Here is an 18,262-nt window from a genome sequence, read left to right as displayed (position 1 = left end):
GAATGTAAACCTCTATGGTAGAATCAGACCCTAAGGGGGCGGTTAGCGGTAGAGAAACCGCAGTAACATGTTAAATATTAACAGGAAATAACTAGTTAGAGACTCGGCTACGGATGGAGTCGAAATAGGCACTCTGAAAATGTCAGATAAATATCCCATCTGAATGAAAGAATAACTGAGAACCAGCGCACAAGCCTGCGCTTGTACATAAAGCTAAATGCTGAACAGACATGGAAAGATAGCGCAACTAAGCTGATATACAGAACACAGAAATATAATATAGTTATAACACGGTGTAAACAATAGTCATGATATAAGTGCTGTGGGAACTTAGCAATACACAAATATACAGTACTGTGTAAACCCTAGCAAGGTTACCAATAAACTGCTGTGTAACTGAAGAAACATTATCAGAACCAAATCTGTGTAAACCCTAGCAAGCTTATTAAGTAAATTGCTTGCGAACTGAAGGAATGTTACCAGGAACTAAAACGGAGTGAACTAGGTATAAGCATGAAACAATGCTGCAACGAAAGATTTGTAAAGAAATGAGAACGGTGCAAGCCGGTAAGTGTTAGCCGAATACCATCAAGGTATATCTCATAGATATACAAGACCGCGCTAGTTAACAGTAAGCAAATACACCGTTTAAAATGCATAGAAAGCTATCCTCGCGTTACCAACAGGATAAGATGCAATCCCAAACCCTGTAACATTTGAATGCATATGTGCATAGCAGACCCCGGCAAACGAGCTAAACAAGGTATGCATGTATTTTTTTTTAACTCCGGCGAATCCCGGTACAATGACAGTGTACGCGGAGAAGGGAAGTCTGTGCATTCATTTACCGAATGCAAGACTACACCCTAAGGGCCGCATTAACCATAAGAAACGAAAGAGGAACGTATGAATCGAGTGCATGCAGTGATTGAGACGAACTGGAAATTATTATAACACTGTAAACAGAAAAAGTGTAGCCGCCTCATAAACCCTTCTGGGTAGTATTGAACAGAAAGCAAAGGAAACGATTAACAATAATAACGTTAAACAGTGAACTGAATGTTCATAGCACACATCGGTGGTTCCAAGCCAGATCCGGCTATTACACATATAACAAACCCGTGTATGCATATCAATCTTTCATTAAACAGAGATAAACAAATAACAGAGTCTTAAAGGTCCAGTAGAGTATCAAGGCACTCTCGTAACCAAAATGAGCTAACCACTGTGCCAAAACATTACCGTATGAGACCATACATAGCTCAGACGAAGCTTAACAAAATAAATATAACTTCAATGCTGTTACAGTATGTACATAGACCAAAGTTGGTACTAGAAACACATCTTATGGACGGCATGAAAGCCCGACTACCCTAGCTAACCCTGACTGTCACTACAGTACAGGTCCCGGCAAAGAGGCCGATTGCAAAGTAACCAGAGATTTGGAATATAACAACCAACCTGAGACACGAAGGATAAGGGTCAGGAGGCATACCCCAGACCAGAGTTTAAATACTTCGAATCTCAACGCAAAGACCACAAGAGGTGATGAGCATACCTGTGGCATGAAGAGAGCAAATCCCTGCGACTGGAGGAGACTGCGAACCGTCCATCCACCTGCACATAGAGTAACCCCATGAGAAATCGGAATAGCCGAATACTAATCACAGCAAAGATGAAATGTAAACTGTAAATCAATGCCAGGGTTTGATACCTGAAGGTAGTTGATGCAGTAGGGTTTGACAAGCCGAGAAGGCTCTCGGTCGAGACGAATGAACAAATGAGTTGAACCGGAGAACTCGGGCACCTTTTGTATGCCTGTAGAACCCTCGAAATGATCTGAGCCAGACGATGAGCTCGAATGATCTCCACCGTCCATCAAAGCGGGAAAGCCTGGCGCGGAAATCAGTGAGTCAATCACATGAGTTCACGTGATCCTTTGCCACCTGGTTACGGATAGGATGAGCTGGAAGGATCTCCATCCTCCATCTGGCAAGCATGTTAAGCGTGTTGGGTCAACCATTAAGGCTAACATGACACCAAGATTGTCATCGTTTATGACTTATGCGCAGGTGCGATAGCAGCTCGGTGGGTAGGTGCATAATAAAGGGTTATTACACGTACACAAGTTTAACTCTAATTGCAAATACTTATATTCCTTAATAGTTGAGGGTGTTGACCGCCATAACTATATAAAAATTTTAATTTTTACTGTTTATATAATGTATTTAAAAAAGGGTCGTGACAGGTTTTAACTCAAAATAAAAAAATATAATGATATTTCATTATATCAATGAAGTTTGAGAATTGAAGGTATTACAAAACTTATTATAAGTTTTTTTATTAATAAAATATTTTATGTTTTTTATGAATGTATATGTGTTTTGAATATCAATAAGTTTTATGAGGGAAAGTCAAATTATTTATGCTTAAAACATACAAACACACACAAATTAAGTGGTTACTTTTTTATGCTCAAAACACACATGTATAATATTATATGTTACTTGTGAACTCTATGTTAAGCCTTAAAATAATTATACATTCATTGTCACATAAAAGACCTTATTAGTTTAATAATATTTTTTTTTTACTTTTAATTATTAATAGTAAAGAATATGAGTTTTCTCCTTAGAGGTCACATGTTAAATTCCAACCTAGCTATATACATTATTATCATGTGAGCAAATTGTTATTTGTGAGTATTAGTGTGGGTCTAGAAAGGTATTAGCATACTCATTCTCAGTCATGGGTTAGAGATTTTATTGGTAAAACCCTAATGCTGAAAATTTTAGTCAACTGGGCTTAGCATAGGGGTTTATGGGAATCATTATTACCCTCCTCACCCAAGTTCAATTTATACAAGTGAAATGTTGATATTTTTATGTGTATGCCATTGTAAGGGCTTTAAATCTTGTTGTTGATTAGCCTTGCTTCCTAAATATTCTAGGGTATATTGTTGTAATGGCCTTAAGTCTTGTTGTTCATCGTCCTTGTTTTCTAAGGATACTAGGGTTTACCCTAGATACCATCCTCCAAATGAAGAGAAATTCTTAGGGGTTTTCCCAAGGCATGTATCTTAGAAATATACATACATACATATGTGTGTTTTTTGTGAAATTAATACACAATATTTTATTTATTATCAACATTGAAACATTTTTATTTATTAATATATTTCTTTTAATACTAATTTTCATCTCTATGTTTAACACAAAAAAACTTAGATATATCCACCATACTTAGTTATAGAAAGTTTCTTTCTATATAAACAATGCACTTTCACAACATTTTATATTCATGTCCTTAGACATATCATCCCTCCCTTCTTCAAAATCGACTAATCCCTCCCTTCTTCAAAATTGACTAAACCATATTAAAGAATGCGAAAATCACAATGTAAAGGATTTTTTTAATATTAATTTTCATCTCTTTTTAACACAAAAGACTTAGATATCTCCACTATACTTTGTTATAGAAAGTATCTTTTCATATAAACAATTCACTTTCACAACATTTTATATTCAAATCCTTACACACATCATCCCTCTCTTCTTCAAAATTAACTAAACCATATTAAAGAATGAGAAAATCACAATGTAAAAGATACACACAGACACACCCTCTACACTACAACCATCATCATAAACTTATATGAGAAAAATTTACAACTTTATTTATATTGTTGGCCATATTCACTTACATAAAAATACATAATAACTATACCATACACTACACACTGTCTTGTTCTTTTCTTTAATAATAGGATATGGTTTAACGATTTGTCTATTAAATAGTAACAGAAGATGTTACTACTAGAATTGAGTAGAATTTATTGGAACTTAAACAACCTTTACAATAACATAACTGCAAAATTCACTACCACTTGTATCGATCTATCTTAATCACATATTTAACATGAGCCGAGAGAGATCAAAATTTTTCACAATTCACTACCACTTGCATAGCTCCATCTTAACCATAGATTTAACATGAACCGAGAGAGATCAAAATTTTTCATGTGCTAGAGTGCAAAACAAAATGTGTAATTTTGTATCGTTTAAATTGTATTTTAGAATGTTATAGAGATTACATAACATGTGCACTGAAGCATTTTATCCCAGATTAAATTAATTTTTTTGTTATTAATATACTTTTAAGTATCAATGAATATTAATTCATATTAAAATATTTTATTCATAACCCACATTAAATACTTTATTCTACACAATATTGAAATATTTATTTTTAACATTTTTTTCATATATAAATATATATAAAATTGATATCATATATTAATTTTTTTTTATTATTTCTAATTAATTTATATCAAATTATATTTAACATTATTTTACTATTTTAAAAATATTCTATATTTATTTTAAGAAAAAAACATAGTTACACATCTGGTGGACACTCAACTCTAAAATAAGCCTCTTCACTTAACCATAAATATCAAATACATTTTCAAATTAACGTGGGCCAGTCTTGTGTAGTGATATGTATGTCAAAGGAACCAACCATTGGGATTGTCCCCCGTTGAGACGGGAGAAAACTGATAATTTATCATTTCAGCTAGGTTTCTCTTCCATCAGTTTAAGTTATTCATACTTACTGATTTATAACATAAGATAATATATTCCAATAATACTCGTCTCAAAGCAATCGAGAAAATCATGTAGACCCCACGAACACGCCTACCAATATATAAAGACAACGAATATAAATATATAGTCCACGCGCTTTGCCAATGACATATACATTTGGAATTGAAATCTTCTATGCCGTAATATATATGAGACATTTAACATAATAATATTTATTTGCTCGAATCTGTAATATCTATATAATAAATTTATTATAATTTATTTACTAAATTGTTTGATTTCTTTTTATAAATATGTTGATTCATTTTCATTATTCAAATAAAATTATATTTTAAATATTACGGTGTTAAAAATTGTTACAAAATTCGACTTCAAAACTTTTAAATATAATTTTTATGATTTCTATTTCATTCTCACTCTTTTTTTAATTATTATCAAATTTAAATATATACCTTAACAAAAACTAAACCCAAATCAACCAATCTCTATATCATAAATTTTAGGATTTTATATATAACCATATTCTCCTCTATTTGCATTTATACACATCGTTGCTTTTGGGTTTCTCACTTATCATTAGAACTCTCTGACAACCTAAATCATGAGGAATTTCCTGGGTTTTCACTAGCAAAGTCTTATAATATACTGTGATTCTGAGATGCATGCTTAGAGAGGAAAAAGAAATTGGAGGAAAAGCGAAAAATTTTCAAAAATCTAAATATATAGTTGTTATAGGTGTTTTCTCAACTATATATTTCATGTGAATCGAATTGCAGTTTTTACTTCACAGTTGCAATTCAGATTGGACTGATATTGGACTGCTTCCCCACCCTCTCAAAATGCACTCCCAAATTTATGTAGATTTGTCGCTATACTTTTACGCCTTATAGATACTTTCCATATATAATTCTCTTAGACACGATCTAATGTAAGTTAGCAATGCACTCAAGTGAAATGTTCCGTAAGGTTTTATAAACACACAATGTTGGATTCAAACGAAGTAATTAACATAAGCAATATTCAAATATTCAACAAGAAAATCTTTTGCTGCAGCTAATCCGAAGCTGACTACTGAAAATTTGTGGGACTTTTTGCATGAAAATATTTATTACTGAGGGACGATATGATGATTAAAAATGCTAGGAAATTGAAGCTGCAGTAAAAAAATTAAAGGTCCACAACTTTCGCAATACATCTGCACAAATACACGCAACGAATGAGTAAAAGAAAACTGATGAGCTTATAAAAAGCTCTGCAACTCATTTCCTAAGAATTGATTCATTTCAATCTAACAACTAACCTAAGAAATCTGAATTCTGAAATTGTTTGAAAGCCAGTACAAGTAGAAACAAACATTGTGGTAATGACAGGCAAATTCAGCGTCTCACTGTTTCTGTGATTGATGAATTCTCTCTCCTAGTGACTTGCCCGTATGGTTTTATGAAACAAACCAGTGTGGCTCAGATGTCTTCCCAAATTTCAAGGTGAATCTGGTTGACTATATAATCCTTTGAATGTAGTTGGCCTGGTTTAAACCATAGCTACCAAATTCGTCCGTATCGGACAAAAAAATACGGAAATTCGGGAATTCGATTCGTACATCGAATAATTCGATGAAAATTCGATTCGGTTCGTGTAGCTTCGTTTAGAGTTAGTTTGCGTAGCTTTATGGTTTTTAGTTTATCTCAAGGATTTATTAATTTGGGTGTCTGAAAATTTAAAATAGTACAAAATAGATAGCTGCAGGATCGGAGGCAGGAAATGGAAAGTTTGCAAGATTGAGAAAAGAGTTGTAAATTTCAGTATGGTTTTAAAGAGTTTAAAAAGCTGAAAAAACGAAATAAGGAAAAAAATAATTTGAGCAAAATCTTGAAAATATAGCTGTGGGCAGGTAGGAAATGGAAAGGTTATCCGATTGAGAAAATTTCGAGTTTTAAATTTCAGTGTTGTGTTAAAAAACCGAGATCATAAAAGTAAGAAATAATTTGAGAAAATTTTGAACAGTAATTTTTATAAAAAATAATTGATATTTTAAATATTATGAAAAAAATTTAGGAGCAAAATCTTGAAGAGATAGCAGCCCGATTGCACGTAGGAAATGGAATTTTAAATTTTAGTGTTATCTTAAAGAGTTTAAAACGCTGAGATAATAGAAAAAGAAATAATTTGAGAAAATCTTGAAGAGTAAATTTTATAATAATTAATTGTTTTTTAGATATTATAAAAATAAGTTTTCAATATTTCATTTTTAAATATGTATTAATTATAAAAGATTTTAGATGAAATTTGAAATTAAAGAACGATAGCTTTGAGTTTTAAATATTATTTTTTTAAATAAATATTAATTATAAAAAGATTTTAGATCGGATTTGAAACTAGGAGGGAATTTTGAATTTTAAAACAGAGATAGATTTTGGATTGAAGATAAGTGTGGTTGTAGTTTTGGTAGGTAAAGACTAATTTTAAAATTGTTTATATTGATTAAAATTATTTAAATATCAAAATGAATGGGAAGAAAATGACAAGACATTATTGTTATAAGAAAAAGAGTATGTATATTTAAATGCTTAAGATATATACTCTCGAATTTTTTCCGAATTGAAATTTTTCCATCCGAATTTTTATCGTATCGTATCGAATTCGAATCCGAATTCGAATTCGAACTTGGTAACTATGGTTTAAACAATATATGCTTGTTGAATGGCATTGATGTCTAATCCCTTTAATTGAACAATGGATTCCACGTGTCCCTTTAATATATGTAGTTCTCTCAACCTGCACAAATACTATTAACATCAACATGTTTTTCCATCCCCTTGGCAAAATGGTCAAGCGAATCAAAACACAGAGATTCTAAATGAATAACTTGAGTATACTTTCTTGCATGAAGCAAATGGAAGGGATTACTCTTGTGCAGTCTTTTAAAACAATGGTTCTTTCCCAACGTTGTTTCCGAAATACAAAAAAATTCTCCTATAATTGAATAGGCATGAGGATTGAGTTTTTGCTTTAACTGGTCATCAAACTGTTGCAAATATTAAAAACATGTTTTTCTTGCTTCAGATCATGGTGAAATGGAATTGAAATGCAAGCCATGTAGATTTGCCTAAATAACAAAACTTGTGCAAAAACACAGAGAACACACTTTTTTCTCGAGGCATGTATTTTAGAACCTTAAAATAATTTTCAAAATGTAGAGATTCAAACCAATTTGGTTTTTCTCATGAAATAGGATTAGGGCGATAACATAGACTGTGAAAGCATTATGCATTTCCATGATTTGTTCCCTTGCAATTTTTTCATGTCTTCTGGCTTGCTCTGCAATAATGGATGAATGCCCAGCAGAGGTGTAGGCATCAGGAGCAATCAGACCTTGTAAAGTTCTCTGAGCAAGTGTACATTTGTCTTCTCCTTCCTCCATGCCCAGCAGAGGTGTAGGCATCAGGAGCAATCAGACCTTGTAAAGTTCTCTGAGCAAGTGTACATTTGTCTTCTCTTTCCTCTCTTCTGTAATCCTTTGTTGTGAAAGTCGTCTACATGATGCCATTGTTACCAAAATGAGTCTTTGCAAGAGAAGAATAGATTGCAAGAGAAGAATATATGCTTCAGAGAAAATTTTCCGACACATGACAAAACAGAAAACCTATGAAGAGTGGAGAACGCCTGAAACTGACCTTCCTCTCAAAGAGAAATTCCAAAGCTTGTCCACTAAGAGTGTAACGCACTGCAAAGTTAATTATATCTAAAGGAACATAGAATACCACACGGTAAAGCCAGATCACTCCATCCCATCCCCATCTAATGCCTTTATTGGAAGAAAATGCCCTGTGTGCATATACTACTATCAACGGTGCAATCTGAAATGAAGATACTTAAACATGAATTTTGCAGAGAGAGATAATACTGGGCTTGAGAGAAGTAACAATTAAAAGGCGGTTACTGAAATAATATTTGATCTGAATCCTGAATGTTTAATGAATTTTTTTAAATGGACACTCATATTGTATCAATGCAAAAGTTACCAAGCACAGGTTCTAAAGTTTCAATTTTCAAATGACAAGCTTAGTCATAATTACCAGACTCGGCTTGGAAAACTAATTGGAAAGATAAAATAATCAAGAAAAAGCTTGGCAGTAAAATCATGAAAAAATGAGAAAATGGTGCCTTTTTATGGGAGATATAGTCTGTTGGGCGAGTCAAAATTGTTAACCATGAAATTGATTAAGCCCTAGCAGGAGAAAAAAATTTGACCGCCCCTTTGAGTCAAACTCTCGATTCCTGTTTCATTGAACCTAGACTTTGGCAATTGTGTTATCTTTGTAATGACATCACATTACAAACAATATTGTGCTCCAAAAAGAAGAGATGAATCCCTTAGACTATGTCTTCTTCAATGAGGTTATTTGACTATATCGATTGCCCCAACTATATCATCTCTAAAAACAGATACCAAATTCTCGAGCCAATTTTGGCAATGTCGTGGAAAATGTTGGGTACTCATCTCCAATTCAACATTGCTCATCATCAAATTGCCAGGGATAAAGAATTGGTGAATAAGTCAAGAGCATCTTCCTTGCATTGTCTGGTCAAACATCAACCCAACAATTGGACTTGATAACAAGGATGACCTCACCCTGTTTCAGTACACAAAAGAAGTATCATGGTGATACACACAAGCTTCAGTAGAGGTCTGTTAGCTCTAGACTCCAGTTACTCCATTGTTTTCACAACGGTAGGCAGAGAGAACGTGAGAGAAAGCTACCAATCAATAAATCACGATCATTGAGAGCTCTGACACCGTGTTAGCTGTGAAAAGAGGTGCTTTCTATGGCACAGTATGGTCTCAATATGGACCTGTTAGCTCTAGACTCCAGTTACTCCATTGTTTTCATAACGGTAGGCAGAGAGAAAGTGAGAGAAATCTACCAATCAATGAATCACTGATCATTGAGAGCTCTTACACTGTGTTTGTTGTGGCAAGAGATGCTTTCTACGACACAGTATGGTCCATAACCTTTTAGTAGGTTAAAAATGAAATGCAGTATCCAATCAAAAGAAAAAGGAACAAAAAAAATCCCCTCTAAAGTAGGGTATATCTATTTTAACTTAGAATCTACCAAAGTAAGGTGTATCTATCTTAATTTAGAATCTATTAAAGTTATTGAATATTTTAGCTTTTTCACTATTGAAAAAATTAGTATATTATAGAGATTTGATATCTCTACCTGCTTGATAGATTTCGAGTTAAAAAAGAATTATGCTGATTTGGATTTTGTTTTTACCTCTTTTAGTGTTTGTTTAGAATTTTAAACCCTACATGTGTTTTCTTAGTGAATTCAAAAATACATATATATGTATATGATGCAATGAATATGACTACTTTTAACACTGGTATACTCTTACCTGGGATATTATTGTGGTTTCATGCCTGCATACACATAATGACAGACAAACAGAGAGACAGGGCTACTTCGACAATACATGACTGAATACTGAATACAGGATAAATTTATGTACCTCCATAGCTCTCTCCTACAATGTAAAACTCTCTATTTTTATATTGAGGGAAACATGACCCCATACACGGTAGCCACTACCATTAGGACCTAAATGTAATCTGTACATGTGATGGCTCCATGGGAATTGATCTCACCGTCCTCCAACAACCAGACCTAAATAATCCTATTAAACAATCACAACATACTTGACAACAATATTATAGCCAGCAACGATGAGTCAACGCTTATGGAACTAACATACCATTCATTACCATTTATTAACAGAGGCATCAGCTATGCTAACATATAAAAAGAATATGTCAATCATTACAGACTCCATTAGGCACTATAACCTAATACATGCCACCCAATAACCTGCAGACCAAACTTGCCAACAAATTTTTTGTTGTCTGTGCTCGTTGAAATACTTAGAGTTGAGAGAGTGCTCAAGAATGATGTCGTTGCCCGATTCCTTCGGAGATCTAACAAACCTCCAATATATCGATTTGAAAGGCGCTTCTAGGTTGCAAATGCTTCCAAATTCATTTAGGAAATTAACTCTACTCAATTATCTATCTCTGGGAGGGTGCAGTGAGATACAAGAGCTGCCTAGTGTGGAACATTTCACTTCTTTGGAGACGTTGGATGTTAGGCGATGCAAGAATCTCAAGAGCATACCACGGTTGGGCCAGCTCACAAAGCTCCAAACGCTTGATTTTACGTTGTCAGGTTTGAAATATTTGAATTCTTTGGAAAAGTTTAATGTTAGTGGATGTCATAAGCTCCAGAGCATACCAGAGTTGGGGCAGCTCACAAAGTTCCCAAAACTAGATGTTAGTGGATGTAGTGAGATACAAACACTGCCAGGTTTGGAAAATTTGACTTCTTTAGAGTCTTTTAATGTTAGCGGGTGCCAGAAACTCTAGAGTATACCAGGGTTGGGGCAGCTAACAAAGCTCCAAACACTAGATGTTAGTGGATGCAGTGAGATACGAACGCTTTCAGGCTTGGAACGTTTGACTTCATTGGAAACTTTTAATGTTAGGGGATGAAAGAAGCTACAGAACATATGATGGGGCCAGCCCACGTGGTCCCGCCGTCTATATGCTGATGTGTTATGTACTCACAATATATATAATAATGAATTTGATTTTGGATATAAGTGTTGTTTGATTTTTAATCTGCGCGGTATTTATTTGGGTTACGGTGTGTGTACCCTGATTGTCTGTCTATTGGACAACTGTCCCTCCTCGGGATTTTGCGAAACCCGCCTTGGTTTGGGGTTTTACACCTTCGCGCTCATTTGTTTTTCATTGTTACCTCCGGTCTTTTGCTCTGCGAGCTCCTGGCGATTCCTTGCGACTTCTGTGTTTTTCGTTGTGAGTTTCTGAGTTTTGTCCGCCTGGTCGACTGAGTGATGTGCTCCTGGTTGTGTTCGTGGTCTCGGTCGTTCTAGGACTCGGCCTGTATGCTATTGTTCGCTCGGCGAAACCCTGGTAAGGTTTGCGTTATGGAGTTTGTTTGCATGTACATTCTCTATCACTATGTGTATGTATTCTGCCCTAGTGGGTCTCTGCCTCTGTGCGTTTTTATCAATTTCTGCCTGTGATTCACAAGGGTTTACAGATAGTCGAGAGCTGCATGGTTCATGGTGACATTTGCTTCGGCTCTGGTTCGTTGGCTCCCAAATTCGACAGGGTTATGGTGGCATCCTCCATTAGTTCCTCCGTCAACTTCGCCTGGTAAGTTCCTGTTTCGTGCTAGACTTTCCCTTCGCTCTTTTTCCTGAGTCTAATGGCCTGGCTCCTTTGTGAGTAGGAGGTTCGTCCGAGGTGAGAAATGCAGCTATGGCTTGCCTGTCAGGTAACGACACACTTTCCCTTTGTTCAATCTTTTCGTTTCCAGTTCTCTGGTTTTTTTGGTGGAACCTAATCCTCGTTCTATTTGTCTTTGTGCAGGTGGAGCCGCTCGTTGGTCTTGATGCCTGGACTTTCGGCTGCCCCGAACCGTATACAGGTAGAATCGTTCTGTTGTTGTAGTTTGCTTGTCTGGGTTTTCTGACTTGTAGGGTCTGTTTGTTCTTCGTTGGCCTTGTGCCGTTGTCTGTTCCCGGTTCTTTGGTTATTAGGCTTGGTGGTTGATTTAGGAAACGAGTTAGGACTCTATGTGGTTGGCTTCTGTTTGTAGTTGGGTCAGTTCCCACGTCTGCGAACTGGGTTTGGTCTTGTAATTTTTGAGCAAAGAATGTGAATATATATATGGACTTTGGATGACTGTATTTGTAACCCTATGAATTTGTGCTGAAATAAAATTTGAATCGCTCTCGTAGTTTTTACATACCTGTTATGATTATATATGCCTGAACGTTTTGGTTGTGCGGCTTGTACTGGTCGTTGTTACTCTTCGTCCGATTTGAATATCTTTTCATTCTGGTTCAGAACCCTGTACTGGTATATTAACAATGTTCACATCATAAAATAAAAATAAAAATTACACAGCATTGAGGACGTTGTAGGATTATACGTGCACTGAACAATGATTATATTCTTTTTCTGTTAATTTCTTTTACACAGTCGAACCCGTATTGGGCTTGTTTCTCTCCTTTTGTAGCACTGTTCTCAAACAGTTTGATAACTGCTGTTAGTTTGTGTTGTTGGTTATATCAGTTATTTCATATATGGAACTTCTTCATAACTAGCTAGCACATTTTTCTTTACATGCATTTACAACAGTAATATAACTGTTTGGAAACAAACGATTCTAACTAATTACTATTGTTCCTAATTAAAAGTCATTACATTATTCTTAGGCATTTTAAAAAGAAAAGTAAAATAAAAATAAAGACAGATATACTATCCATCCAGCGAGCTGTGTTCTCTGTCCTTTTCAGAAACCATGTCAACCTTGCTTCCGTCTTTGCCCTGTTAGCCAGATGCTCCTGCATCAGGCTCCCGGGGTAAAAGAAATTCATGGCTCCGTTCCATGAGTTCCTCCACCGAATAGCCAGCCTTCTGTATCTGCGCCGCGTCGAGCCATGAGCTGTCCTCCATTGGACGGTCTCTCCACTTGACGAGGTAACGTAGATATTCTTTCCTACGTGTCTTCTTGGCTACCTGGGTACTGAGGATCCCTTCAATCTCATGGGACTAGGCCGAAGGCAATTGTTTCTTCCAAGAACTGTCTCCAAGTTGGGTGTCCCGTTCTGGCTGTACCACACTATCATCCTCTGCTTGGGCATTATATGGGAACAGATCCGCCACATTGAAAATAGGTGATATGCCTATGTCAGGTGGCAGCTGAATCTCATAAGCGTTGGCTGAAAATTTACGTAAGATCTTGCATGGACCAATTTTCTTATATTTTAGTTTATTATACGTGCCCTTAGGAAACCGTTCCTGGCGCAGGTGCGCAAGGACCTCATCCCCAACATTAAAATGCACCTCTCTTCGCTTTGAATCTGCTTGCTGCTTGTATTTCTGTACGCTGTCCTGCAACCTTAATTTGACTTTCTCATGAAGTTCGCTCATTGCTTCGGCAAAGTCTTCCCCATCCGCGCTTCTCCGTTCCAACTTTCCCAAATCTCGCAATTCATGTATTCCCCGAGGATGCATGCCATACAAGATCTGAAATGGGCTGTGTCCGGTGCTACGATTGGGCGAATCGTTATAAGCGAATTCTGCCTGAGCGAGAGCTCGATCCCATAACCGTGAATTTTCTCCAGTTAAACTCTGTAATAAATTCCCCAAGCTCCTGTTCACCACTTCCGTTTGTCCATCAGTCTGCGGATGATACGCAGAGCTGAAATTCAATTGCGTGCCCAACTTTTTCCACAGGGTGCACCAAAAGTGTCCTGTGAATTTTACATCCCTGTCTGAAATGATAGTTCTGGGTAGGCCATGTAATCTAACAACCTCCGTGAAAAACAGGTGTGCCACATACGTGGCGTCACTAGTTTTCCGGCAAGGAATAAAATGAGCCATTTTTGAAAATCTATCTACCACCACCATTACTGAATCATACCCCCGCTGTGTTCTAGGCAGTCTGAGGACAAAGTCAATGTTGACCGAGTCCCATGGCCTGCTTGGAACAGGTAGTGGTGTGTAAAGTCCAGTATTCTGACTGTGTCCTTTCGCTAGTTGGCAGACTTTACACCTGTTCACATATCTTTGTACATCCCTGCTCATTTTAGGCCAATAATAAAAATGTCCGAGTTGCTCCAAAGTTTTGTTGATGCCAAAATGTCCCGCTAATCCACCACTATGCTTCTCTCGTACTATATTCTCCCTCATTGAACAATCCGGAATACATAACTGCCCACCTCTGAACAATAATCCTTCCTGTAAATTATAGTCTAACCATGGGCTTGCATTCCTCAACACGGGATTTTGGCAGGCTTCAAAGGCTTCCTTGAAATCTGTGTCAGTTTGGTACAAATCCTTCAGATGTTCGAACCCCATCACCTGTATGCTACTCTCCTGTAAGAGCAAAGCTCTTCTGCTCAAGGCATCCGCCACTTTGTTGGCTTGCCCACTTATATGTTTTAACACGAAAGTGAAACTCTGCAAGTATTCTACCCATTTGCCGTGCTTATGATTTAACTTGTGCTGTTGCATTACATATTGTAATGCCGAATTATAGAAAATAATACGAACTCATTGCCCAGCAGGTAGTGCCTCCAATGTTTTAAAGCTTGGACCACGGCATAAAATTCCTTATCATACGAGGAGTATTTTTTCCGGCTCTCATTTAGTTTTTCACTAAAGAATGCCACTGGTTTGTCTTCCTGACTGAGTAGAGCGCCAATAGTTGTTCCACTTCCGTCACACCGAACCTGAAAGAGTTTATTAAAATCGGGCAGCCTCAAGATTGGCCTCTCCGTGATCTTCCGCTTCAAAAGCTGAAAATTGTCTTCTGCCACCTTAGTCCAACAAAAAGGCTGACTGGCCTTTTTGATGGCCTCTAACATTGGTGCGCAGATTTCACTGAAATTTCTAATAAATTTCTGATAAAAACTTGCCAGTTTGTGAAAACTACGTACCTCAAATAAGCTCTTCGGTGACGGCCAATTTATAATTGCTGCAATCTTTTCGGGGTCCATCTTCAATTCATTTTCTACAACTACAAACCCCAGATAGACCAGCTCCTTCTACAGGAAAGTGCATTTCTTTAAGTTTATCAACAGTTTCTTCTGTTGTAACTTCTCTAACACCCTTCAAACATGTTGAAGATGTTCTCCTTTCGTTTTGCTGAAAATCAAAATATCATCAAGGTAAACTATCACGAACTTGCCAATAAATTCCTTTAACATCTCATTCATCAATCTCATAAAAGTACTGGGAGCGTTGCTCAATCCAAATGGCATGACCAGCCATTCGTACAACCCTTCATTGGTCTTGAACGCTGTCTTACACTCATCTCCTTCCCTAATCCTGATATGATGATAACCACTCTTCAGATCAATCTTCGTAAAATAATCTGCTCCGCTAAGACAATCCATCATGTCGTCCATTCTGGGTAAGGGGAATCTATATCGAATAGTAATTTTATTAATAGCCCGCGAATCTGTACACATTCGCCATTCTCCACCCTTCTTAGGTGCGAGTACTGTTGGTACTGCACAAGGGCTCAAACTTTCTCTGATCAGTCCCTTATCCAGCAACTCCTGCACTTGTTTACGAATTTCTTCATTGTCTTTCAGACTCATCCTATACGCTGCCTTGTTCGGTAGACTTGCTCCAGGTATAAAATCTATATGATGGCTAATACTCCTCTTGGGAGGCAACTTATCTGGTAGATCATCAACCACAATGTCTTTAAATTCTTTTAACAGCTCCTGAATCTCTGCAGGCAATTCTGACTTTTCTGTGTTCAGCAACATCGGTTTTGTCCTCCTTACAATCGCATAATTGACCTCATTTTCCTCAATCTGCTTCACAAACTGTTTTCCTCCTATTAACAATGCTTTTGTTCCACTCGGTTCTGCTGCATCCTCCTCTTTGATGGGTACAAGCGTATGTTTGATCCCATCTTTCACAAATTTATAACAATTCGTCTTCCCATCGTGCGTCACCTTCCGATCATACTGCCACGGTCTCCCTAGCAGTATATGGCACACGTCCATTGGCATAATATCGCAGACCACCGTGTCTTGGTATTTGCCAATGTGGAATTCAACCTCGCACTGTTCATCAACTAATAGCTGGTGGCCTTTCTGTAGCCACGACACCTTGTAAGGTGTGGGGTGTTTAAGCCGCTTCAATCCCAGCTTTTCCACCATTTCGGTGGCAACTAAATTGTCTGTACTCCCGCTGTCTATAATCAATTTACAGCACTTTCCATGTGATTTGAAAACTGTTCGAAACAACGCCTTTCGCTGGGTCTGTTCAGCCATCTCCTTGGCTGGCTTCAACAACACTTTGTTCAAAATTAGAGCCTCTCCGGTTTCTACCACGTTTTCTATCTCCCGGGGCTGTGCTTCAGTTTCCTCAGGCTGCGCAACAAATGCTCCCCTCTGGCCAGCGTGCTCAGCTTCCAGGCATTCGAAGGATCTGTGCCCCCACTTATGGCACCTGTAGCACTGGACATTAGTCCCCCTTCCACGACCATTTCCTCTTCCCTGCTGATATGGCCGACCTCCTCTAGTGCTATCTCCCTTCTCTACTGTCCCTGAAGCTATGGAACTACTGCCTTCTTCACTGTTAGTGGCAGTTCTCCCTCTGTCGTAGGACTGTCCTCGTCCTCTGCCATTTCCTCTCCCTCTCCTGTTATTCTATTTCCTATTAATTTTCTCTTCAGCCTTTACAGCACTCTGAAAGGCCTCTTCTATATTTCGGGGAGAGAGAATACTGATCTCATCCAATATTTCCAACCTCAAGCCATTCACGCACCTCGCTGTTTTTTCTGGAGTATCATCCGTATAACCAGCACGTAAATTTACACGGTAAAACTCTTCTATGTACAACTTTACAGTCATACCTTTCTACCTTAAATTTTGCACTCGATGATAAAGCTCAACCTGGTAGTCCTTAGGCAAAAATCTGCCCTTCAGTTTTGCCACCATCCTTGGCCACTTTCTTATTGGCAACTTGTTCATTCGTCTCCTGTCCGCTTGGACACTATCCCACCATAAGGCGGCATGTACTTTTAATTTAGTCGCAACAAATCTAACTCTTTGTCCTCACCGATTTTCTCATTTTCAAAATACTTGTCTAATTCACTTACCCAATCCAGCAAGACATCTGCGGACAGACTGCCATCATAGTTAGGGATCTCAGGTTTGGGTTTGTTGCTGGCTAACAGTACTGATCGCAACAGTCTTAACTCTGGGGCTTCTTCCTCTGACCCATCTGTAACAGTTGCTGCCTCGTCTTCACTATCATCCCCAAGTTCTGGGTCTCTTCACCTACCTACCTCTATTGCTTCCAAGCGAGCAGTAAGGATTCTCAACTGTTCTCTCAATCCCTCGTCTGCTACTCTACGTGCACCTCTCCCATGTCCTCATCTTTGTACTTCCATCTTCCTCTACTTCCTCAAAATGCTGCTCTGATACCACTTGATGGGGCCAACCCACGTGGTCCCGCCGTCTATATGTTGATGTGTTATGTACTCACAATATATATAATAATGAATTTGATTTTGGATATAAGTGTTGTTTGATTTTTAATCTGCACGGTATTTATTTGGGTTACGGTGTGTGTACCCTGATTATCTGTCTATTGGACAACTATCCCTCCTCGGGATTTTGCGAAACTCGCCTTGGTTTGGGGTTTTACACCTTAGTGCTCATTTGTTTTTCATTGTTACCTCCAGTCTTTTACTCTGCGAGCTCCTGGCGATTCTTTGCGACTTCTGTGTTTCTCATTGTGAGTTTCTGAGTTTTGTCCGCCTGGTCGACTGAGTGATGTGCTCCTGGTTGTGTTCGTGGTCTCAATCGTTCTAGGACTCGGCCTGTATGCTATTGTTCACTCGGCGAAACCCTGGTAAGGTTTGCGTTATGGAGTTTGTTTGCATGTACATTCTCTGTCACTGTGTGTATGTATTCTGCCCTAGTGGGTCTCTGCCTCTGTGCGTTTTTATCAATTTCTGCCTGTGATTCACAAGGGTTTACAGATAGTCGAGAGCTGCATGGTTCATGGTGACATTCGCTTCGGCTCTGGT

General features: G+C 37.6%; 1 protein-coding gene across 1 annotated transcript in view; it reads right to left on the bottom strand.

Annotated features, from left to right (window-relative positions):
- Nucleotides 1-7,285: 7,285 nt before the first annotated feature.
- LOC149236829 (plasma membrane ATPase 4-like) overlaps nt 7,286-18,262 on the bottom strand; it is a 35,454-nt gene continuing 24,477 nt past the window's right edge. Inside the window, exons 3-4 of the mRNA XM_089461630.1 lie at nt 7,980-8,140; nt 7,286-7,382 (exon numbers count right to left, since the gene is read on the bottom strand). Coding sequence (XP_089317756.1) covers nt 7,286-7,382; nt 7,980-8,140 — 258 coding nt within the window. The remainder of the gene's footprint in view (nt 7,383-7,979; nt 8,141-18,262) is intronic.

Source organism: Pinus tabuliformis, chromosome 8, assembly GCF_031772625.1.
Source record: "Pinus tabuliformis cultivar Carrire ecotype Pingquan chromosome 8, CPIR1, whole genome shotgun sequence".
NCBI classification, from domain to species: domain Eukaryota; kingdom Viridiplantae; phylum Streptophyta; class Pinopsida; order Pinales; family Pinaceae; genus Pinus; species Pinus tabuliformis.
The sequence above is the reverse complement of the archived record's forward strand: the minus strand, read 5'-3'. Positions and strand labels throughout refer to the sequence as shown.